This window comes from Megalobrama amblycephala, linkage group LG18 (assembly GCF_018812025.1).
Source record: "Megalobrama amblycephala isolate DHTTF-2021 linkage group LG18, ASM1881202v1, whole genome shotgun sequence".
Lineage (NCBI taxonomy): Eukaryota > Metazoa > Chordata > Actinopteri > Cypriniformes > Xenocyprididae > Megalobrama > Megalobrama amblycephala.
The window spans coordinates 27,796,166-27,823,220 of record NC_063061.1 but is presented as its reverse complement, the minus strand read 5'-3'; the positions used below and the strand labels follow the sequence as shown (position 1 = coordinate 27,823,220).

General features: G+C 36.4%; 1 protein-coding gene across 1 annotated transcript in view; it reads left to right on the top strand.

Moving 5' to 3' along the window:
• Positions 1-27,055, top strand: part of LOC125252572 (potassium/sodium hyperpolarization-activated cyclic nucleotide-gated channel 1) — a 134,405-nt gene that overhangs the window by 12,731 nt on the left and 94,619 nt on the right. The window contains exon 2 of the mRNA XM_048165993.1: positions 1,607-2,030. Within this exon, the coding sequence (XP_048021950.1) occupies positions 1,607-2,030 (424 nt within the window). The remainder of the gene's footprint in view (positions 1-1,606; positions 2,031-27,055) is intronic.

Below are 27,055 nucleotides of genomic sequence, written 5' to 3'. Positions count from 1 at the left end.
TACTTTCATTCTGATTCATATTCTAACTTCCTGTGGGGTGTGGCCAAATTAACTCAAATTCACTAGGGGATGCACACCGACATGAACATTTTGGCCAAAACCGATAACCGATAATTCTTTATATCTGTAAGCCGATAACCGATATATTGGCCGATGAATCTAAATGCAAATTTTTATATAATTTTTGAGAGCCTGATTACAAAAACAAATGTCTCACCATTAAAAGCCATGTCCCAAGCACACAATTATAATGTTCTCAATATATTTTTATGTAGCCTATATGACAGACTTGTGCTGTACATGTTGCACATAACTGTATTTTCCTTTTTGAAGTGATTTCAATCATATTTCAAGCAATTCAAAACTGATCATTGCGATCAGTTCGCATCTGAAGGAAATAATCAATTATTGATCGGCTTTAAAAGGTGCCATCGAATTGAAAATTGAATTTACCTCGGCATAGTTGAATAACAAGAGTTCAGTACATGGAAATGACATACAGTGAGTCTCAAACTCCATTGTTTCCTCCTTCTTATATAAATCTCATTTGTTTAAAAGACCTCAGAAGAACAGGCGAATCTCAACATAACACAGACTGTTACGTAACAGTCGGGGAGTACGCCCCCAATATTTGCATATGCCAGCCCATGATCGAGGCATTACACAAGGGCAGCCAGTATTAACGTCTGGATGTGCACAGCTGAATCATCAGACTAGGTAAGCAAACAAGGACAATAGCGAAAAATGGCAGATGGAGCGATAATAACTGACATGATCCATAATATCATGATATTTTAGTGATATTTGTAAATTGTCTTTCTAAATGTTTCGTTAGCATGTTGCTAATGTACTGTTAAATGTGGTTAAAGTTACCATTGTTTCTTACTGTATTCATGGAGACAAGAGAGCCGTCGCTATTTTCATTTTTAAACACTTGCAGTCTGTATAATGCATAAACACAACTTCACAATCTCTCCAACAGTATAGCATTAGCCGTTAGCAATGGAGCACTATCAAACTCATTCAGAATCAAATGTAAACATCCAAATAAATACCATACTTACGCGATTAGACATGCTGTATGACGAACACTTTGTAAAGATCCATTTTGAGGGTTATATTAGCTGCGTGAACTTTGTTTATGCAGTGACAGAGTCGAGAGCTCGGGAGGGGGCGGAGAGCGCGAGCAATTAAAGGGGCCGTAGCCTGAATCTGCGCATTTCTAATTATGCCTTAAAACAGGCAGTTAAAAAAATTAATTAAAATAAATCTATGGGGTATTTTGAGCTGAAACTTCACAGACACATTCAGGGGACACCTTAGACTTATATTACATCTTGTAAAAAAACGTTCGATGGCACCTTTAATATACTGGCCAAATTTTCTTATCGGGCCGATAACAATGACATTAAAAATGAACATATATCGGCCGATAGCAATATTGTGGGTGATATATCATGCATCCCTAAAATTCACACTCATGAAATTAAAGGGAATCATTTTTTTTTAAATTCTGAATGTCACACAACCCTGCTAGGCTAGGAGAGAAACTGTTTTGCCTTCAACTGTTCCTACTTTAACACGTCACTTTTTGTCTCCCCTGCAGGTTCTACTGGGACTTGATAATGCTCATCATGATGATGGGGAATCTTATTATCATTCCTGTGGGAATTACCTTCTTTTCCGAGCAAACCACCACCACCTGGCTCGTCTTCAATGTGGCGTCGGACACCATATTCCTGGTGGACCTGGTCATGAACTTCCGAACAGGAATTGTGAACGAGGAGAGCTCGGAGATCATCTTGGACCCAAAGGTCATTAAGATGAACTATCTGAAGAGTTGGTTCGTGGTAGACTTCCTATCCTCCATCCCAGTGGATTATATCTTTCTAATAGTGGAGAAAGGCTTCGATTCGGAGGTCTACAAGACGGCCCGAGCGCTGCGTATCGTACGCTTCACCAAAATCCTCAGCTTGCTCCGTCTTCTCAGGCTTTCACGCCTCATCAGATACATCCACCAGTGGGAGGAGGTGAGGGGACAGTGTGTGTGTGAGTGTGTGTGTGAACGAACTATGACGCAGATGGCCTTTAGTAACACGTCTTGACTTTGTTAGCTTCCAATATGAACAAGATGTTAGTTGATGCACATTTGTGTGCGTGTTTTAGATGCATTTGACCCAAGGTGCTTTGAGCTCAGGTGTTGTTCTGCAGCATGCAGCTCTCTCCGAGACCTCTGACGCACACTCTAGAGAGGTGGAGAGACTTATTTGAGGGTTAAGGTAAGCATATCTGCCGCTTAGCCCTCGGCAACACCTCAAGATCTGCACTGGGGAGCGAGAGCGGGAAGAGGAGCCGGCCTCTTCAACGCTGCAAGAGCAGCTGAGCAAAACTATTAACTGCCTCAGTATTCATACTAGAGTACTTCACTCCCACTACTGTCTGAGGCACCCCAAGCTAAAATACAAAGCATTAATCTTGCGTATGCGGTATGCAAGCCCTCCCCAACTGGACCAGTTTCACAAGAGCGTTGTTGCACTGTAAGGTCAATTTCATCAGAAAAACACTGCATGTTTCTGCTTCCCACCTGCTATTATCCCTAGCCAATTGTACAGTAAATTACAGCTTATGTTATGAAAGTTAACCCAACTCAGACAACCCTTTTTTTGTCATTGAAGGTTTGTTGCATGATAAAAAAGATTGAAACCATCAGATATGGTTAACTGATTTTGCTAGGTAAAAAAAAAAAAATGCAACATCAGGGGTTTCAAGGAGTTTTTAGAAGCTACGAAGGAGAAGAAAGAGTTCTCTCCTTGCCAGTTCATCTTCCTCTTCAGCTGGCAGACGCCCAAGCCAGGACAAGTAGAGAGCAGAGTCGACGCTTTCTGATCTTACCTAATTGAAATACAGATGTACCTCTCAGGAAGAGTAAAACAAACTAATGCGACAGACAGTAATCAGGGTTGATTCATTACTATTGTGTTCTGCTGCCCATCTACCGTAGTATTAGCTAAGACAGTGACTCCATTAACATTTTTGTCTACGCTTATGCAGAGAGCGCTCTACAAACAAAGTAGAAGGACATCCAGTGTTAAAAACATCTAGTGGTAAAAACATTGCCTAAAACTCACCATCATGATGGTGTTGTGTGGAATTCCCATCTATGTGGCAATGGCAAGATTTCTGCAAAATGATATGATTCTTGCTCATTTTGCGACACTTTCAATATAAACCGTAGAGGAAAGGCCCGTTCACACCAAGAATGGTAACTATAAATGGTAACTATATTAGCGCCGTCTACACCAGCAGACGATATCATTCTGATTATTCTGTTTATACTATACTGTTGCAAATTTGTCAACTACGTTGGTTAAAGATATCATGCATGTGATGGAGTTTCTTTTGATGAATCCGTTTGAGATTGAATTAATGCTATAAATTACGGACATGGCATCTGAGGACTAATTCTCATTTTCTCAGTTATTTTGCTTCATTTCCAGATTCAATCATAGGCCCGTTCTTATGTACTAGAGCACATACACACATGCACACTCTTCAAAAACAGTGCTTTAAATCACTTGACAAACTAAAAGACGTAAATTACATTTGTGTATATATTCGAAATAAAAGATATTCATTGTACCAAAGTCCCTTTAAGACAAGTCAATTCACACAGCGGCCATCTTTGAAATGCCTCTGGGGTATGCAAGTGCAGCTCCTATCTCTTTAATTGAGGAAACATCAAATTCTCCAAAGCTGTTTGCCAAGCTTTCGATTCAATTTCATATTTGAAATCACCAATGAAAAACGCTCGGATCATGACAAAAAACTGCATTTTTCAGGCTGGATCAAGCTAATGTGCATGCGCAGTCCTAAGCACGTCTCAGGATCTTAGGAAGCACACGTTTGACTGTTTCTATACGGCCACTGCAGTGATGCAATGACTTTACCGATTTTTTGGTAAAGTGATTGGCTCTTATTAGGAAGGCGGGACTTATTCCGCCATATTACCAATAGAGTGCTCCAGGGATGACGTGTTTTTGTAGGCCAACCCGGAAGTTAGTGGCGCACAGGTTCCCTCGATCGAAAGCCTATTAATTTTTCCCATAGACTTTTGGAAAATCGCAGAAAATAAGCTCTGTGTTTAACAAAGGCTTATGACACTTACACGTTTTGTCTATCAAGATAATCTTTACAAGTTAACACAATATTTATACATTTTGAAGCATAAATAAAGTGGTCAGATATAAAAAGCTAACAGTAGGCTATAAACGGACTACAGCACACCATGGTCGCGGATCAACGTCGTCACCACCAAGCTTCCTCAAACTTTATTTAGAAAACAAGTTTATTTAAAAACATGCTCGCTGATTATGATCTGCACTGTGTGTGAATACTCATCCACTTTTTCATGAGAATGCTGTCCAAATGTCCCGTTTGTCGTGATGACGTCTAAAGTCCCCGCCAAAGGAAGTAGTCCGTTTTAGCAACTTGTTAGCAACCGCCGTTTTTAAGACATAAAGGTTTAAAAAAATCACAAGCAGGTTATAACTGGTGTGTTTTATGTCATAGATCAAAACGTGAAAATATTTAGAGGCTTTGTTAATCACAGACCTTATTTCAGGCGATTTAGCAAAAACCCGTTCAAAAAACCCATTGACTTCGGAGCGATGGAACCGGAAGTCCTAAAATGCTAACTCGCTTCCGGGTTTTGCCTACAAAAATGTGTCATCCCTGAGGTACTCTATTGCACTTTCTCCCATTCGAAACAATACGAGTGACGCATCTTGTGTTATTCTATAGTCTTTGATTGTACTGAATGTCAGCTTGCTTATTTTGCTCAAGATAATGATTTATTGAGTTCACGCGTCATACAAACAAGAAACTATGCTTCTAACCACAGCTCGAGAACTGCCTTTCCAACCACACAACTTTGCGATGCTGTTTGCGAATGATCGTTGGAACTATTGTTTCAGGGACCACCGATTTGTTGAACTATGCTGATAAAGACGGAACTTGAGACCATAATGATGCTTTCGTGAAATGCACCCCAGAAAGTGATTCCAACAATAATGTTTCTCTGCTGTTATCGTTATAGCTGTGGTGTGAACTCAGCTATTCTTTAATATTGAGAATGATTTTATTGAGAACTATATCTTTATTGTTATCTTTATAGTAGGGCTGTCAATAGATAATAGATAAGATAGATAAAATATACCCTAAACCAACACTTATCGTGACATTAAACATACGCCATGTTAATTGTATCATCATTTGCTATATCCAGCAAAGTAAACCATTAAATTAAAGGGTGATTCTTACAAAACTTTAAGTCAGATTGTGAATATTAAAAGGTTAGTAAAATTTCTGTCATTAATCACTCACCCTCATGTCATTTCACACCCGTAAGACTTTCGTTCATCTTCGGAACACAAAGATATTTTGATGAAATCAGAAAGGTTTTTCATCCCCACTGAAAGCAACGAAATTACCACATTCAAGGTCTAGAAAAGTAGTAAAAACATTGTTAAAATAGTCAATTAACCTTTTAATAGCACACCTCTGCTCAAACAGCCACATGCTTTGAGGTATTGATGTCTAAGCTCTAATAGTCTGTGCCAAAGTTTAATACTTAAGGTTAAGCATGTGTTCTAAACCTTAATTTGACCCTATAAAGCCTCTAAATAAAGTAGCAATCCAGAACCACAGGCTAAACCTGGCCAGAGGCTTGGCTTTACCAAGCACTTATTTACGGCATTCCCGGAAGCATCCACATTATACACACCATTTCCCCTCTCTCATGCTGCACTGATGCATTCTGGGAAATGACTATCAGCCCTGTCTCACTCTCTTTTTTTTCTGACCTCTCCCTGCTATGTAAGGCAATAAATAACAATAAGGTGCTACTTGCATATTAAAATCTATATATATTGCACATCACATGCATATTATTTCCAAACTCAGGCAGCCATAAACCTCCCCCACCCTCTTCCATTCCCTTCTCAGAGAGATTTTTTGATTGTCAGGGAGGAGCGTGTGTTTATTCCCGACCTTGGGTTGCGCTGCTGGCACATGCTGTGATTCTGGGGTTCGCTATCTCTGTCTAAATCCTGCCGTGAGCAGGTTTGTGCGCTATATACCACACCGTACATGCCTCTGTGGATTTACCGCCATGTTGAATGAAGTCACGCTACCCTGATCAGCTCAAACACAGCTGTGACGTGAGTTAGCGCGTGGATCACGATGCTGCAGTGTGACATGGTGCAGAGTCAAAATGAGCTTTAATGAAACCTGGAGTGTGAATCAAGAGGCCGCCGCAGAGCAGACGTGATGTTCAGTAGAGCCTGAAGGGTTTACGGAAAATGTAGATTATATTGGGTTGCTCATGCACATGCAATCTTGCATATGCAATCATCCTTATGCATATATGCACGTCTATGCAGTTTGCTTCCCTCTCTATCCCTGTTTCATTTCCTTACCCACTTAATTTTCTTCCTATTATCTAGCATTGTTTCTTTTTGTTTTCACTTAACCCTGCTTTATCACCCTTTTACTTCCTGTCTCTCACTTGCTCTGTGTCTGCTCCTCTCTTTCTCTCTCCATTTCCTCTGATGAGACACCTAAATAGAGGGGGAGGGGATATTCATGTAGAATAGTGCACATACATCCTATGGAGATGGTTCCCTGTGTAAATCTATACATGGTTAAATTGTTGAATCGAACTGAATGGGATTTACACAGTACAATTTACACAGAAATTCATTTTGCTTGTGTTTCCTGAATAAGGGCTAATTGATCAGAATTCCTAACATAGTTTGCTATATAACTGGTTTCTAAGAACTGGTTATATAGCTCAGCTATGTTCAGACAGACACTGCATGGATCTTTCTGTTTTGATTTAGAATATATATATATATATATATATATATATATATATATATATATATATATATATATATATATATATATATATATATATATCCCTTAAAACTAATCTTTTTTTCACTAAAATTACATATTTAAAAGGTTTTTTCCTTGAAAAAAAAAATCTTCATATGGTATACAGTATGTGGTTTTATGAATATGCAAATTAGCCTCACCTCCACTCACTCACTCCAGTTCAGAGATCCACTCATTGACGTGATTGGTTACAAGGTAATTTGTGACGACAGAAATGCCAGCGATTTCAAACCGTGTTTTTGAAACTGTCTTTAGATCACAAGGAGAAAATACTCAGAAATGGTGATGACTTATAAATTTGCACATGGTTCATGTTAAAGCATATTAAAAACAACACATAAACATCATCAAAAACTTGATTTTCACCACAGGGGGACTTTAATTTTTTAGTAGTGGTCGGTAATATTTTTGAAAGAAGTCTCTTATTTTCACCTAGGCTGCATTTATTTGATCAAAAAACACAGTAAAAACAGTATATTGTGAAATATTATTACAATTTAAAATAACTTTTTTTTCTATTTTAATACATTTTAAAATGTAATTTATTTCTGCAATGGCAAAACTGTATTTTCAGCATCATTACTCCAGTCTTCAGTGTCACATGACCCTTCAGAAAATCTTGTTGCTTTTGAATGGTAGCGTATTGTGTAAATTAAGTTTGTGTGTGTGTGTGTAAGAGTGATGTGTAAATTGTATCACGCGATCAAGAGTGTTCTTTTCCCTCGAATATCATCACGTCTGTGATTCTGCTGCAGATAGGCCTAATCACAATCACTTTCATATTCAGAACAACACGATTTTAAGTGTGATATTGTTTAACACAGCAGTTAAACTCAACCAATAATGACCGGAAACTAGTTCACAACCATTAGGAATCTTCTTAAAGAGTGGCTAATACATCCACTGAGACAAAACAACATGTTATAGAAGCTCCTCTTTGGGATCATCATTCTTGCTTCATAATCTGTTTCTGAAATGCTCTATAAAGCTCTTTTAATGCTATTTGGATTGGGACAGAGATGAACAAGCAGAGAAAGAATAGAAATAATACGAGGCAATGGAGAAAAGCAGGAGGGATTGAACATTCAGTGTGATGTTGGGAAAAGAGAGGCAAAATCAACAGACTAGGGTGGGGAGATAAGTGAGTGCTTGAATCCCCAAGTCAACGAGGGTCACATCTGTCCATTTGCTCTCACCAGCATTTTGTCTGCTCTGTGGAGGCCTGATGGTGTATGTGTGTGTGTATCAGTGTAGAACCCACAGCAAAACACAGCTGTTCCCTCTCAGTGCCCAGCGCAGGTAACTTTACCAGCTAAAATGCATTCATCTTTAAGCAAGTGAAACATTTAAAGGGAATGTATTATGGAAAACAGGATTTCTTTGCTCTTCTGGAATAAAAGTATGAAAGGAGGTTTTCTTGCATCAGAGTGCAAGCAACTACAACTCTAAAATGTAACACTTGCAAATTATTTTTTTTAAAATGACTTTAAATTAATATACTTTTTTTCATATTTAATCCAAAGAAGTGTAACAATGCCATAACTGTTGGCAGCAAGAACAAAAATTTGAGGGGCAATTGGTAATATGTTACTGTGTTCTGAACATTTCCATACTCAGTTCATAATACAGTCCACCCCAACTAAGATGCATAATCAAAAGACATTTTGGTCTTGATGTCACAACCATGAGCACATTAACAAATGATTTGTCACATTTGCATATCAATGCATATTCAGTATTTTCAAGATTGGCCCATCCTGATAAACAACAGTGTTATATTTGCCAGTATTCAAAGTTTTGCCAAGCATAACAGGGGTTTTTACATATAGAAGTCTTATGGCGCTTTTCCACTGCATGGCACGGTTCGGTACGGAAAGGTATGGCTCGCTTAAATAGGACCACCTCAGTTGAGGTTCCAAGCGAGCCGTACCGATACTAAATGTGATGTGTAAACACTGCAGATCACTGATTGGTCAGAGAGAATTGTCACTACCAGCATCATTGGATTTGAAACACGTGACACCAAACATGCTAGATTTAAATAGTCAGCAACAGCCACCGCAGTATCATTGGTTCACGGGACTTTTTTTTAAAGGTGCCATCGAATTGAAAATTGAATTTATCTTGGCATAGTTGAATAACAAGAGTTCAGTACATGCAAATGACATACAGTGAGTCTCAAACTCCATTGTTTCCTCCTTCTTATATAAATCTGATTTGTTTAAAAGACCTCCGAAGAACAGGCGAATCTCAACATAACACAGACTGTTACGTAACAGTCGGGATCATTAATATGTACGCCCCAATATTTGCATATGCCAGCCCATGATCGAGGCATTACACAAGGGCAGCCAGTATTAACGTCTGGATGTGCACAGCTGAATCATCAGACTAGGTAAGCAAGCAAGGACAATAGCGAAAAATGGCAGATGGAGCGATAATAACTGACATGATCCATGATATCATGATATTTTTAGTGATATTTGTAAATTGTCTTTCTAAATGTTTCGTTAGCATGTTGCTAATGTACTGTTCAATGTGGTTAAAGTTACCATCGTTTCTTACTGTATTCACAGAGACATTTATAGTATCAAATAAACATGAATGAACATGAGAAGGAATGTTGTTTCAAACGCGGAAAGATGTCAGTACACACCATTTTTCAAGTTCAAGTCCACCGAGGTTAATCTTCTAACTCCTGACTGCTTTGTCGTACAAAATGCCGGATTCGGCATTATGATTGGTTAGACCGCTTATCAATCAAACTCCCGGTGAAGGGTCGTTCGAAAAGTTCCATGAATGTTTAAAATTCTTCATTGAACCACTTTTTTGATAAAGAACCTTTATTTTTAAGAGCGTACTCAAAAAGTGCAGAATTAACCGTAAATACCTGAAGTGATCATACCTTAATTTCTTTTAATGGGGGTTGCACATAAACCACATTATCTGTCTGTGGAAACCAAATAGGTCACATCCAACAGAATATAGTGAACATCAGTCAAATGACATGTCCCCTTTAAGCATGTCTCAACCTGGGAGAAATTCAAGCAGAATGATTCATCAGTGAGTAAATCGATATAAATGGAGAAAATCAGACCCACATACTGAGCTCATTTAGCACAGTAGGGGGGCAGAGAGGTACTTAATGACGCCAATGTTAGTAAACTAGTCTGGAGACGAGGTTATCCAAAAAGCCCCAATTTCACCTGCAGGTTTTTCTTTTTAGGACAGTGAGAATCCTGGGGGACATTGTGCAAGTCTCACCTTGGGCTGTGCCCTTGAAGAAAGCCTCAGAAATCTGGAATTAAAGGGTTAGTTCACCCAAAAATCCCAAAGATCCAGAAAAGTAGTAAAGACATTGTGCATGGTCTTAACTACGTAAACTGTGTAGGAGAATGTCAGGGGAGAGACAAATTTGTCAAATAAAGTCACTTTTTTTTCTCTTTTTTTTTTTGCACACAAAAAGTATTCTCGTCGCTTCATAACATTAAGGTTGAACCACTGTAGTCACGTCAACTATTTTAACAATGTCTTTACCACTTTTCTGAAATTTTAATTATGGTAATTATACGTTTCTATATAGGGGATAAAAAAAAAAAAAACTCTTGGATTTCATCAAAAATATCTTAATTTGTGTTCTGAAGACAAATGAAAGTCTTATGGGTTTGGAACAACATGAGGGTGAGTTGACAGAATTTTAATTTTTGTGTGAACTAACCCTTTAAAGGTGGAATATGTACGAATTTTGCAGTAAAATATCCAAAAACCACTAGGCCTGTGTTATATATTTTGTTCACTTGAGTACTTACAATATCCCAAATGTTTCCAACTATTTGTAAATCTTGAAAATTGCAAGGTAACACCAAAGACGCTTTAATATTTATGTTTTAATAGGCAAGGGAACAACTGTTTTGATTTATGGACAGAAAACTAATTATTGTTATATAGCTCAACACGTTTAGCCTTATTGTTTAAATCTAATTTTCTTGATTTTTTGCGAGTACCATGCTTTACCATGCCTCAAAGAAAAACACTATTTTGTCAAGTAGCTAACATAGCATAATAAGATGCAGCTTTATTTTTAGTAACAGTAATACAGCATTTTCTCCATCATACAATACGTTTTAAAATTAATTCCATGGCATTTATCAACACAAGCCATCCAGCATTTAATATGATAGTCTTACAAGCAGTGTGCAACAAATATCTCACAGCAGCCGCCGAGTGAACGCACAGAGTAACGTTACAACATAATTTTCAACACACTCAAATGTATCTAATATGATAAACAGAGCTGTGTTACCTCATACTCATGACCGGAAAAATGGAAGCGGTGTCGGTGACTGTGGCATAATAAAAGTTCTGCTGCTCGCTCCAGCGGCCTCGTTCAGCTCCCACAACACTCGGTCCTGCTCTGCTTAACACTACAGTAACTTTAATAATCACATCCATGAACATGATTTCTTCCCGAGTCCTATCCCTATTCTTTTCCACTGGCCGTTGAGGTGAAGACCACACGTCCCAAGATTCCGCGCTCAAACTTGGCATCATCAAGCTAGAGCGAACTCTAGTGGACAGAAAATATTACATATTGCACTTTAATGCGTCGTTCACACCAGACGCGAATGAAGCGGTAAGCGTGAGTGATTTACATGTTAAGTCAATGCAAAGACACGAAATGACATCCTGCGGCGTGATTCGCGCGAATGAAGCGGCACGAATTGAGCGATTCGGGCGTTTGACGCGCTTAACGCGTGATTCGCGCGAATCGTGCAAGTTGAAAAATCTGAACTGTGGCGAATTTCCGTGCCGCGTTAACCAATCAGGAGCTTGCTCTAGTAGTGACGTGACGTAGCGAGCTGAGGCAGAAATTCGAAACAATGGAGGACAAAATCATCGTCGCTGTACATTTTCATACATTTATAGAAACAGAAATAAAAAGGATCGTGTTTGAAAGAAAGTGAGTGAGGAGGTCGGACAATCTGATAAGTTGTAAAAAACGTTCTTTACTCAATTTGAGCTATATATATATATATATATATATATATATATATATATATATATATATATATATATATATATATACATATTAAGACTACAAGCCAACTAAAGACGACCAATTGAGCTTATTCGCTGTAATTTACAATTATTTCCCCACTGACAAGTTGTGTTTATTCAGAGGAAGTGTGCAGAAAGCAGTGGGAGAGTCTGGAACACATAAAGGAGCGGGAGAGCCCCTCTCATGACGCAAATTTGCGTCTGTTGTGAAGGGATTTTCACCCGCGAATGAAGCGAGTAAACTCAAAATGGTCAAGCGTCCAACTACGCGCGAATAGCGTGATTTATTCGCGCAAGTCGCGTCTGGTGTGAACGCAGCATAAGGAATCAAAGATCAGTTAATTAATTAAAAAACAGAACAGTAAATAAACAGACATTTTTAAATCTATTTATAAAATTAATGTTTAAATGCTTAGTAAAATGTAACAAAAAAATATTTTTTAAAACTTACAAATAAATAGACATGTTTAAAAACTGTACATTTAATTCATGTCTAAATTATTAGTTAAATTTAACATTAAAATAATACATTAATAACTTAATCAATAATGAAAACATAATAAAAAACCTTTTATATAAGAATTATTATTTGAACAAAAATACTAAAAAAATAAAAATAAATAGTAAAAACAATTTAATTTTTACATTTTTAAACTGTATAAATGAATTTAGTTTATTTATACAAACTGTTAAAGGCTCTTAAATTCCCCAGAAAATAATTTAGACTTTTCTCTCAGTTTATATAAACTTATAGATTTGTATTCAACACCGAACACTCCTTTAATTCTGAATTTAATTCATTTAAAAGTATGTTTGTTTGGCGACTGTCTAGGTGCTTGGCACCTCAGGAATACACAGTGCATTCAAATGTCACATTCAACGGGTCAATACTGTCCTTTCTAAAACAAAAGGTCACCAAATCCCAGAGTAAATGTTGCTCCTGAAAAGCAGCTACATCACTTGGGACTCAGGAACAGTGGGATGGTTCCTATGTTGTTCTCAGGTTAGTCAGACACTGTTTTGTCATCCACCTGTGTGTTTTCCAAAGCACCTGTGTCTGTTTCTGATGACTCATCCTTTCTCCACATATGTCCCGCCCCTGCGTGGCACACGGGTGTCAAGAGGCTATGCTGGTGAGAGAGTTAATGCTAGGTGAGGGCAGGTGAGGATATTACGCGTTTGCTTCCTCAGCGAGATTTTGCGTCTGTGCCAGGTATTATAAACCGAAGCACAAACAGTTCAGTCACACCTTCAAGATGCAAGAGCAGGATGGCTTCTACCACCAGTCATTCCCTGAACACAGCTAAGTGAGATTGAGCTGGTTATCTTGACAGCAAGAGTTATTTCCTCAGATTTGGCCAGATAATACGACGCAATTGTTCATATTTGGTTGTGAGTTCCTTGAGGACAAATAAAACAGCCTACTCTGTAAAAAAGTCAGCACGAAATGGAAGTTGTGATATACTTTTCTTCCCTATTGTGACATATATCAGAGTAAAAAGGCTCCTTGAACAAGAAAAATTGTAGGGCGAGACTTGATATTTAGGGCCCGAGGACCCTATTGTAATTGCTCAGTCAATTCTTCTTCTTCTCCGAAATGAATCGCATTTTTGAGGGCCTAAACCTGCTCAAAAACTCATGAAACTTTGCACACACGTCAGAAGTGGTGAAAATGTACGTCTGATATGGGTTTCAGAATTAGGTGTGCCAAAATGGCTTGATAGCACCACCTACAAAATTTCAATTAAGTGCCTTTCGTGCTACGTTTCACATACAACTATGAAATTCGCCTAATAACTACAAAAAAGTCCCTGGGTGCAAAATCTGAAAACCCAACAGGAAGTGAGATATTTTGAGTTTTCTCAGCAAAATTTTTGCAGTTTTTGCCATTTCCAGACATTGTACTTTAATAAACTCCTCCTAGAGCTTTAATCAGATCAACTTCATACTTGGTCAGTCTAATCTAAAGGCTTTTGTGACATTAAATTGCGAAGATCTAGAGTTTTCGCTGAAGGGCGTGTCCGTGGCGGCCTGACAAAATTCAATGTTTTGCCATGAAAGAGGAAGTTGTTGTAACTCGGGAATACAATGTCGGATCTGCCCCAAACTTCCCGTTTTATTAGAGTGCAGACCTGAAGACATCTACATGGCAATTTTCAGCTACAGTCATAGCGCCATCTACGGGCAACAGGAAATGACACGTTTTACACTGTGATTAACTCCTCTTAGAGATTTAACCAGAACAACATCATATTTGGTCAATCTAATCTAAAGGACTTTGCGATGTTAAATTGCAAAGATCTTGGGTTTTCGTTGGAGGGCGTGTCCGTGGCGACTGACAAAATCTGATGTTTCGCCATGAACGATGAAGCTGTTGTAACTCAGGCATACAGTGTCCGATCTGCCCCAAACTTCACATGTGTGATAAGAGTCCTGGTCTGAAGACATCTATATGACAATGTTCAGTTAGTCATAGTGCCCCCTGCTGACAACAGGACATGGCATGCTTTACATTGTAATTAACTCTCAGAAACACATTTCAGTATGCCACAAAGTACCAAACATGCCAGAAATGCATTAAATCATGCAACACTTGGCAAAGTGCTAAAGTAAGCTGTTGTAACTCAGGCATACAATGTCTGATCTGCTCCAAACTTCACATGTTTGATAATAATCCTGGCCTAATGACATCTACATGGCAACATTCAGTTACGGTCAAAGCCCCACCTGTTGGCAGCAGGAAGTGTGGCACTTTGAAATGACTTTGCCATAATTATCCTGTATTTATTCGCTTACATGCAAGTTGCCCACTGTTCAGTTGCCAACGGGTGGCGGTGACCCTGGGTTCGAGGGCCCTTTCATTGCTGCTTGCAGCTTTAGTGACAATTTGGAATTGATTGGATGGTTGTGGTTTGCTATTGGTGGATCTCATGTGAGTCCCGCCTTCGTGTCAGTAAACACGTCATCAGAGAAGAGAAGAGATGTTGCTGCAAGAGGGAGAAGGGAAGTTATTTTGGTTAAAGATTACAAGAATACATGAATTAAAAAAAAAAATAATAAAGATGTGCACAGATAAATCATTTACAGTATAATTAAAGGTGCCCTAGAATCAAAATTTGAATTTACCTTGGCATAGTTTAATAACAAGAGTTCAGTACATGGAAATGACATACAGTGAGTCTCAAACTCCATTGCTTCTTCTTTCTTATGTAAATCTCATTTGTTTAAAAGACTTCCGGAAAACACGCGGATCTCAACATAACACAGACTGTTACGTAACAGTCGGGGTGTACGCCCCCAATATTTGCATATGCCAGCCCATGTTTGAGCATTAGACAAGGAAAGGCAGTATTAACGTCTGGATCTATGCACAGACAAGGTAAGCAAGCAAGAACAACAGCGAAAAATGGCAGATGGAGCAATAATAACTGACATGATCCATGATAGCATGATATTTTTAGTGATATTTGTAAATTGTCTTTCTAAATGTTTCATTAGCATGTTGCTAATGTACTGTTAAATGTGGTTAAAGTTACCATCGTTTCTTACTGTATTCACGGAGACAAGAAAGCCGTCGATATTTTCATTTTTAAACACTTGCAGTCTGTATAATGCATAAACACAACTTTATTCTTTATATATCTCTCCAACAGTGTAGCATTAGCCATTAGCCACGGAGCATAGCCTCAAACTCATAGAGAATCAAATGTAAACATCCAAATAAATACTTTACTCACATGATTCGATGTATGCACACAGCATGCATGACAAACATCTTGTAAAGATCCATTTGAGGGTTATATTAGCTGTGTGAACTTTGTAAATGTGCTGTAATATAGTCGAGAGCTCGTGTGGCAGGGAGCACGCGATTTAAAGGGGCGGCGCGCTGAAAAAAATCAGTGTATAGTTAATGATGCCCCAAAATGGGCAGTTAAAAAAATTAATTTAAAAAAATCTATGGGGCATTTTGAGCTGAAACTTCACAGACACATTCAGGAGACACCTTAGACTTATATTACATCTTGTGAAAAAGCATTCTTGGGCACCTTTAATAGTGCAATATTCCATAAAAAAAAAGAGGTCAAATTTGATGTCATAGTGACTTTAACGATAAGTTCCCTTACTATATACAGTGAAAAACTGTAATAGATCTAATAGGATATTTCATTTAATTTTATGGTAAAATACTGTTAACTGTACAGTTTTGGATAATTCTGGGACTATTGACATTCCCAGAATTCCCTGTTACACCCGTTAGATTTTTTAATTATTATAATTTAAATCATTATGTTTAAAGTTAGTTGTTTTGTTATTAGTTATATACATTAGGGTTTTGTGTTACTTTTGCTATATTATATCAGTTAATGAAACATATGTTATTCTACTGTAAAAATAAGTTCAATCTGTAAAACCTAAAATGTTGCTTCCATATTTATTTTTTGGCAACCACAGTTGCTGTTTTGGTAACACTTTACCATAAGGTTCATTAGTTAACATGAACTAATAATAAACTGCACTTCTATAGAATTTATTAATCTTTGTTAATGTTAATTTCAACATTTACTAATACATTATTAAAATCTTGTTAACATTAGTTAATGCACTGTGAACTAACATGAACAAACAATAAACAACTGTATTTTCTTTAACTAACGTTAATGAAGATTAGTAAACTCAGTAACAAATGTATTGCTCATGATTAGTTCATGTTAGTTAATACATTAACTAATGTTTAACTAATGAACCTTACTGTAAAGTGTTACCGCTGTTTACTGTCAATTTTACAGATTTTACAGTGCAGGAAACTACCATTATGGGAGCGTTGATTTTTTTGTTTTCTGTTTTATGATTGCGTTAGTGTTTAACTTGCATTGTGTTAAAATCAAAATGAAAAGTTATTCCCGACCCATTTTACTTATGTACCTGTAATCTGCTTTTCCATTCCTATTTATAAATAATTACACCCAAATAGCATAAAGAGAGTCTAAAAATGGCATCCAATGAGTCAAGGTGAAATTTCAGATATGCAAATGGAAGGTTAAAGTGGCGCTCCTAATTGGCTAAAGCATTGTTTCTGTAGATGGTTGCTTACACAAGCCTCTTGAGCCACTGAATATCCTCATCACTCTGCGCGTGCGTGCATGCGTGTGTGAAAGCTGTCTGCCTTCCTCAGCGGGCTAAAAGCTCTCATCACGCGGAGAGTATATGTGACTGGCTGTTTGGACATGACAGATCTCTTTAGCAGGAAATCTGCTTTAATGGTTTGGATGTCTAATGCAGTCCTGAGAATATGATCAATGTCTGTGGATAAGATTCATTTTGTAATGACAATGTACACTTGTATTAATATGGTATTATATAAGGTATGATAGGATTATGACTATATGTTTATTCATATTCTACAGACCTCTTGACTTCCGTATCCACTGAATTTCGGATAGAAACGTCCGGGTCATATTCAAGTCAAGGATTATTAAGATGCAATATAACATTTTAACAGAAAGAAACAAAAAACAAAAACAATTTAGCATCAATATAAAGTGATATTTTAAAATGATATATCAAAATCACATTTTAGCATTGTACTTATTTATAATCGCATTATTTATTTGATTTTTTTATGATTTTGAGGTGAAATATGACTGATATTTCTTCAGTTAGACCTGTTTATATCAAAGAAATAACAAAATCCGAAATCACAATTGTGCACAATCCACATAATCTATAGAAAAATGTATTAATTTATGATTTATTTATAAGTATATTTTTATTTATTGTCTTGTTAATACATTTTAGCTGTCATTTGAGGTCAGGGTGTTCCTTCCAGGGTGTTTTGGGCACGTACAGTAGATCTTAAACCTCTTAAAGTTAAATTGCTAATAAATATTTCCTCTTCAAATCCTGCTAATTAGGATTATATGTGGAGATCAGTAGTCATAATTTGAGAAGATAAATCCCAAGGACCATGTTGTTTTTTGTCCTGTTCACTTTTATTCTTGCTCTTTAAACTCATGTGTCTTTGCTTAATTAGATTTCTCAAGAGGCTCACTTTGTCCGGGCATGCTAATGCAATTTCTCCCCTCTTCCTCTCAATTAACAATTAATCTTTGCCCAAAACTGGCCCGCGTTGCACTGTACGGAAGAGCAGGCAAACATCGGCACCGCAGCTCGCAGGAGGATAAACAAGAACTAGTCGTTCCTTCGCTCGTTGCCCGTGGGCACCAGCCGCCCATCGCCCCCAAAGGAGGGATGCTGGGAAAACCATACACAGAGAGTGATGCTGAATCAATCTCTTACCCAAAGCAAATTATTACACTGCTGCTTCATTCTCCAGTGAATTTAGAGCAACTCTGGCAGATTAAAACTATTTGCACAAACATGGTTTTGCCCTCAGTGTTCAATGTCTCACGCTCTGTCTCTTTCAGTCTCTGTCCTCCGTCTTGTGTGTGTTTGTGCACACATGTATATCTGATAGCGCCTGACACACTCTAATCACACAGATGCTTATGCTTCATGGTTTTACTGCAGATCAGCGTAGATGTTAATGCACAGATTAGATGTACAATAACATCAATTCATCGAGTGTTACACATGCAGTGAACCTGATGCTTCATAACCTGCATTTCATTTTGCTGCACACAAAATGATGGGATAAGAACAGAGTTTCACTGGGAAACTGCATAAACCTGCATACATACTTTTTATAATTATTATATTAAGTACATAAATAAACAGAAAAAATACTCAATCCAAAAATATATATATATAATTGCAGTATAGTTCAGTTTAAACACACACATATATAGGCCTATATTTATTAAAGATGCACCGATACTAAATTTCTCTGCCAATATCGATGAAATGAAATCAGCTAATGCTGATATCGATAGTTTTGGTACACTATAATATTAGAGGTATATATAGCTAACTAAAGGAACTGTGAATGTTGGAAAACATTCCAGAGGTTAATGCAACGTTATGTGACATTGTTCATAAGCTGCTTTATTGACATCTGTCCACGGTTGAAACACAGATTAAGTGATTACATGATACATTTCGGTAAGATGGACTGTATCTTTCAACATACCTTTTGATGTTCATGCATGTTTTTCGAGATATATAACCTGTATTAATGTGGAAGAAAACTGGGGTGCTACAGCGATCTGTCATGTCACATTTGAGAGCATCAAAATGGCATTTATTGTTTGAATTTCATGATAAAATGGACAGAATTTGAAAACTGAGACTTTGTTTCTTATCAGAAGTAAGAAAGCACAAAGCTCTTTGCGATTATTGGATGGGAGGCGCTACAAATAATGTTCAGTGTAGCAAAAAAACAAACAACAACAAAAAAACGGAGACCTGGCAACCCTGGTTTTAACTATGGGTGATTTATAGGGTCAAATAGGGTCTGCTTTAACATCGCTATTTTTAACTGTTACACATAGCATATATATATATATATATATATATATATATATATATATATATATATATATATATATATATATATATATATATATACAGTACAGTCCAAAAGTTTGGAACCACTAAGATTTTTAATGTTTTTAAAAGAAGTTTCGTCTGCTCACCAAGGCTACATTTATTTAATTAAAAATACAGTAAAAAACAGTAATATTGTGAAATATTATTACAATTTAAAATAACTGTGTACTATTTAAATATATTTGACAAAGTAATTTATTCCTGTGATGCAAAGCTGAATTTTGAGCATCGTTACTCCAGTCTTCAGTGTCACATGATCCTTCAGAAATCATTCTAATATGCTGATTTGCTGCTCAATAAACATTTATGATTATTTTCAATGTTGAAAACAGTTGTGTACTTTTTTTTTTTTTTTCAGGATTCCTTGATGAATAGAAAGTTCAAAAGAACAGCATTTATCTGAAATACAAAGCTTCTGTAGCATTTACACTACCGTTCAAAAGTTTGGGGTCAGTAAGAATTTTTTTTTTTTTTTTTTTTAAAGAAATTAAAGAAATGAATACTTTTATTCAGCAAGGATGCATTAAATCAATCAAAAGTGGCAGTAAAGACATTTATAATGTTACAAAAGATTAGATTTTAGATAAACACTGTTCTTTTGAACTTTTTATTCATCAAATAATCCTGAAAAAAAATATTGTACACAAATATTTTGTACAATTGTACACATTAAATGTTTCTTGAGCAGCAGATCAGCATATTAGAATGATTTCTGAAGGATCATGTGACACTGAAGACTGGAGTAATGATGCTGAAAATTCAGCTTTGCCATCACAGGAATAAATTACTTTGTGAAATATATTCAAATAGAAAACAGTTATTTTAAATTGTAATAATATTTCACAATATTACTGTTTTTACTGTATTTTTAATTAAATAAATGTAGCCTTGGTGAGCAGACGAAACTTCTTTTAAAAACATTAAAAATCTTAGTGGTTCCAAACTTTTGGACTGTACTGTATGTATATATATATACATACAGTACACACACACACACACACAATTTTGTTATTTTCATATATAAATATAATTTATATAAATATGTAATATTTTATTGACATATATATTTTAATTGGAAAAGCATGATTTTTGTCTTATCACTTGGAAGTGTAATAGTACGTCTCTCTTCAACAAACTGCATGCTTTGTTACACTCCTAATGATAAAAACAAGGAAAGACCACAGCAGTCTTTTTTATGCCATTGGTTAAATCCCCATCGGCAGCAGATGTGGATTCTGATCCAATAATTCATTAACTACCTCCTTGGCTATAAGATTGCTAGATTATTTTCACCTGAGGTATTTTTGTAAAGATGCTCCTATTCTAGATCCAATTATTAAAGAATATCCCCTGCTTCATCTTGCACTGCACCACTCTTTGTGCCAGTGGGGATGGACTTGGACGCTTCCATTTTTGGAAACCCAACTATTTCTCACACCACTGCTTTTTAACACAACATGAGATTTGTCTGTGTTCCGTGACATTTAAAAAGCACCAACTGGGGTTCTTTTAGTCGAAGGAACAGCCTGCTGGGGCTTTAGGTCTTTAGTTATACTTCACTACCTTAAAGCACTTACCCACTTGGTACAGAACATATGGTACAGAAATGCTGACTCACCCAAAAGCCCATTTTTTCCAAGCAATGCCCCCTGTAGACATAGCAAAAAACTGCAGCAGTAAAAGTTCAGTAAGGTGACTGCATTGTTTATGGTGAGTTAAGGACACTGTGTGAGTTATCTATTTGAGCACATGGAGTTACAGTCCCAAGGGAATAATTGTTGTCTTCATTACTAAAGCAGATTAAATAAAATGAAGAGAAAAGAGTGTTATTCTGCACTGACATTGAGATTTTTTTTGAAAGCTGACTTTGTCAGAGAGCTTTTAGTTTACACAGAGCAGCATTAACACACATTGACGTTCCATCTGCAAGACCACTCTGGATAATGAAGAAGGAACATGGACTATTTAAGACTGATAATTCCACAGATTAGCCTAATCTGTTTTATTTTCTGTAGCTGTGGCCATGTGTACACTAGACATGGACTGGTGGGTGGACATAAGTCCCGCTGCCACAAACCTGCACACTAGGGAACCATGTGAAACACCAACCCAAAAATTACTCCAAGACATGTTTTAACTCTGTCAGTGAATGCTTTGAGTTTGTACATCATGACTTAAAGTCATTATGAAGCAATTTTTGCAACCCATTTTACTTCAATAATGTTGAGTACACTATACTGTTCGAAAGTTTTTTCCAGATTTAAAAAAGAAATTAATATGGGTGCAATAAATTGATCAAAAGTGATAGTAAATATGGAAGTTTGTTTCCGCCATGAAATAATAATAAAAAAAAGTGTGTTATAAAGTCAGAATTGCGTGATATAAAGTCAGAATTTCACGTTATAAACTCGCAACTGCAAGAAAAATGTGAGAATTGCGAGATATAAACTCACAATTCTGACTTTTTTCTCAGAATTGTGAGATATGAACTCGGAATTGCGTGATATAATGTCCAATTGTGAGGGAAAACAAGGATAGTGAGTTTATATCTCACAATACTGAGAAAAAGTCAGAATTGCGAGATATAAACCTGCAATTCTGATTTTTTCTCAGAATTGTGAGATATAAACTCACAATTAATAAGATGTAATTGCAAGTTTATATCATGCAATTCTGATTTTATAACTTGCAATTGTGAGTTTATTTCTCGCAAATCTGAGAAAAAAGTCAGAATTGCAAGAAAAAAAATCAGAATTGTGAGTTATAAATTCAGAATTGCGTAATAAAAACATAGTTGCGAGAAAAAAGTCAGAATTGTGAGATAAAAAGTCGCAATTATTTTTAAAAATTTTTATTTAGTGGCGGAAACAAGCTTCCATACAGTAAAGACCTTTATACTACTACAAAATATTTCCATTGCAAATAAATTTTATTTTATTCATTAAAGAATCCTGAAAAAAGTATGATGGTTCCCACAAAAAAATATTAAGATAAATAAAATAAAAAATTCACCTTTGTTATCACAGGAATAAATGACATTTTGAAATATATCAAAATAGAAAAGAGTTATTTTACATCATAACAATATTAATGTTTTTTTTCCTGTATTTTTGTATATTCAACAACAAAACAGCAAAACATTTAGAGGAATTAATCAGGAATTGATCGAATCAAAAGTCAACCATGGATGACTCCTCCCTTCCTTAAACACAGCCAACACTCATTGGTTAAAACTTATGCGGCCTTGATGATGTCACCTGAAAAGGAAAGTAATTTAGGATCGGAGAGCTAGTTATTTTGATGAAAACAAAACATTTTTTATACTTTTGAATAATATGCACCAATGACTCGTGTATAAGATGTGTATTAAGTAAAAATGGTCAATAATGATTTTATTTTAAAGCTTTAAGCACATTCAGGAAGTTGATAACCTCCACCATCCTTAAATTAAACGCCCTCTGACCAAAGACACACCCTCCAAAGACAACAAACTTGAACATTCTGATTAGGCAGAGAGTTGACTTTACATTTTCTGATTGGCTATATGATTCTTTTTTTATAGAGCGTATAGCTGTCACTAAGAGAAATGTGTTTTTTTCAGGATTGCCTATTTCAGTGATTTATATCAGGTAGCCTACATTTTATATGTGATACTGATATTCTCCTCAAAATTGCTAAAAGCAGTAAAAGTAATGGATTAATTGATCAGTAGTCTTGATCTGGCACCACAAAGCAAAGAGATTCATTAACAGATGCAAATTGGATTGGGTCTCAGATTCTGAATGAGTAATGTCACAGCACAAAATGTTTTGGTGCGCTAATGGCTTGTTGCCAGGTTAATGTACTGAGACATGTCTTTTGATGTGAAGGAATGAGTTACATTTGTCACAGATTTTCTCCTCATCTGTACTGCATGTATATTCTCATGGGGAGCTTCCAATTACCAATATTTACTGTAGCTGAAAGGAATCTTTTTTTTTAAGAAGTTGGTAATTTATACCCCTAATATTAATGTGCTAACCGTGCTAATGTGCTAAAGTCCATGAAGCGTGCTGGCAAGCTAACGCAAGTTTGTTCTATAACTGAACTAAAATTGGAGTAATCATTCTAGAATTAAATGGATCTTCACTCTAGTAGCACGATTAGGTGGAGTCGGGCCAAAACAAAATGAAATTGTGCAGGGAAACGTGAGAAAAATTGCACAGTCGTCATTGAATATCCGCTCAAATCCTGCAGATGTCATAATACTGAAGAAGGTTTTCTACGACAGTGTATATGCATACTTCAAATGCTAAAACTAAATCAATCACACTTTCATTTCGATGCTATTGGTAATGATAATGGGTTGGTGATGATGACATAGATGACAGCATTAGAAAAGGAAGCCCAAGGGGAAATAATTCTTATGCATGTTCATGAAAAGCCCAAGCTTAATATCTCTGCTGGATTTTTGCACTGAGACCAAGAGCTGTTAAGTAATGCAGAAAGACATGTGATGGAGAGAACGACACTAAAAACAGGACAGATGCTCTTCAGAGAAAGAGGGTAGAAAATTCAAATCCTCCTTTAAGAAGTCTTTGCAGTGTTACACTCTCAGGAGAAATTAAGCCTCTTTATTTGCCCGCTTTCATGTTTGTGCATTTTTCTTTCATGGCTTGTCGTCCAGACATGAATTTACAGATCTTGGGAATTTGTTATAATCATTTGCTGCTGCATTCCGCTTCCACTCTGAAACGATTAACTAAAGCAGACAACATAAAAATGAAAAACAACTTCAATTCCAATAACGATTCTTTTAGTAGTTTTGAGGAACCACATCCTCACTAACTGGTCTAATACTTTTTTTTATTTATTTATTTATTTATAAAAAGCAAAGAACCCAAATTAAAGTCAAATTAAGCAAGTCAAGAACTGCTGAATTAGTGAGTTAAAGAACATGAGTTTAAGACTGATTCATGAATCATTTGTGATTGATTTATTATAACGAACCTTAAGAGTCATTCAGTCATTCACAGTATCTCCTACACTTAAAGGTGCCATCGAACGTTTTTTTACAAGATGTAATATAAGTCTAAGGTGTCCCCTGAATGTGTCTGTGAAGTTTCAGCTCAAAATACCCCATAGATTTTTTTAAATAATTTTTTTAACTGCCTATTTTGGGGCATCATTAACTATGCACCGATTCATGCTGCTGGCCCTTTAATTGCTCGCGCTCTCCGCCCCCCCCAGAGCTCTCTACTCTATCGTTGCATAAACAAAGTTTACACAGCTAATATAACCCTCAAAATGGATCTTTACAAAGTGTTCGTCATGCAGCATGTCTAATCGCGTAAGTATTGTATTTATTTGGATGTTTACATTTGATTCTGAATGAGTTTGAGGCTATGCTCTGTGGCTAACGGCTAATGCTACACTGTTGGAGAGATTTATAAAGAATGAAGTTGTGTTTATGCATTATACAGACTGCAAGTGTTTAATAATGAAAATAGCGACGGCTCTTGTCTCCGTGAATACAGTAAGAAACGATGGTAACTTTAAACACATTTAACAGTACATTAGCAACATGCTAACGAAACATTTAGAAAGACAGTTTACAAATATCACTAAAAATATCATGTTATCATGGATCATGTCAGTTGTTATTGCTCCATCTGCCATTTTCGCTGTTGTTCTTGCTTGCTTACCTAGTCTGATGATTCAGCTGTGCACAGATCCAGACGTTAATACTGGCTGCCCTTGTGTAATCCCTTTCATAATGTTGGGAACATGGGCTGGCATATGCAAATATTGGGGGCGTACACCCCGACTGTTACGTAACAGTGTTATGTTGAGATTCGCCTGTTCTTCGGAGGTCTTTTAAACAAATTAGATTTATATAAGAAGGAGGAAACAATGATGTTTGAGACTCACTGTATGTCATTTCCATGTACTGAACTCTTGTTATTTAACTATGCTGAGGTAAATTCAATTTTCAATTCGATGGCACCTTTAAAAATAAAGGTTATTTATTGGCATCTATAGTTCCATTAAGGTCCTTTAACATCCATGGAAACTTTCCATTGCAAAAAAATTTTTAAAACGTTCTTCACACTGAGAAAAGAGTGCTAGATACAGTTCTACTTCTTTGGGTAACCAAAAATCATGCATCATGAATCTATGCATCACTGCATCACTACATTGAGGGTGAGTAAATTATGACAGAATTTTTATTTTTGGGTGAACTATCCCTTTTAAGTTGTCTGCTTATCTATTTCTCAGAGGAAAAAAGGCCACAGATATCTCACATGCATCTTTAGAGTTTCAGATCTGATCGCACACCAAATTCTGCAATCAAAAGTCAGAGATCTCAATAAGAACTAAAATATTTCTCATCAAATTCTTGCAAAGCCGGCTCAGAATTCTGTAACCTCACCACTGCGGATACACTTCCATGATCTTTCTGCATTATTCGCCGCTCTCTATCATGTCCTAATCCGGCCAGACTGCAGTCTCAGTACACATGAACGTTGCCAAATTGCTGCCAAGTCTTTCTATCCACCCTCTTTTTCTCTCTATCTGTTCCCATCACTCTATATTTCATTTGCTCATTTAGCAGATGACCTTCAACAGTGGACAGAAGCACACTGGACTACTTCCTAATGAACTGTCATTCTTTTCAGAATGTACTAACCCTGTAGCCACTGCTGCATCTCCTTCTTTCATCTGCGCTCTCTCTCTCTCTCTCTCTCTCTCTCTCCCTTCACTGACTGCTTGCCTTCCTTTCTCACCACACCTTTGGCATATAAACATCATGCTCAGACAGTATGAACCAGGATCTACAGATGAGTTCAGTCTGAGAGTTATATGGGGATGAATGGACTTCATTCCTTCCTTCCTCCCACTTCTGTTCCTTCCACACAACAGACTTCCTCCTTCACACCACACTGGCTCTAGTGCTACGCTAGTTATGACAACTAGAGTGACTGATTTGTTTAACCATTTTGAGAAAATAAAGGCTCTATCTATCCATCTATCCATCCATTCCATCCAGCATACTGGAATGAAAGATCATGTGACACTGAAGACTGGAGTAATGGCTGCTGAAAATTCAGCTTTGCCATCACAGGAATAAATTACATTTTAATATATATATATATATATATATATATATATATATATATATATATATATATATATATATAATTATACATTATATAAATTGTAATAATATTCCACAATATTACTGTTTTTACTACACTTTGATTATTATTGACACTTTTGATTATTAAATGTTTGTTATCACAACATTTTTTCTTTTGTCAAATGAACTTAATTAATGTGGTTCAGATAACATAATATTTTGAGTTTCTGTTGAATAAACCAATCGCCTTCATTGTATTAACTCAAATTTTTAATTTCAATGAATTCAAAATTTTAAGGCAACCAGGTAACTTACTTTTTTAAGTTAAACCAACAATTCTTTTTTTACAGTGTATATATTTGATCAAATAATTGCAGATATTTGCTTGATAACCGTAAGAGAATGTGACATACC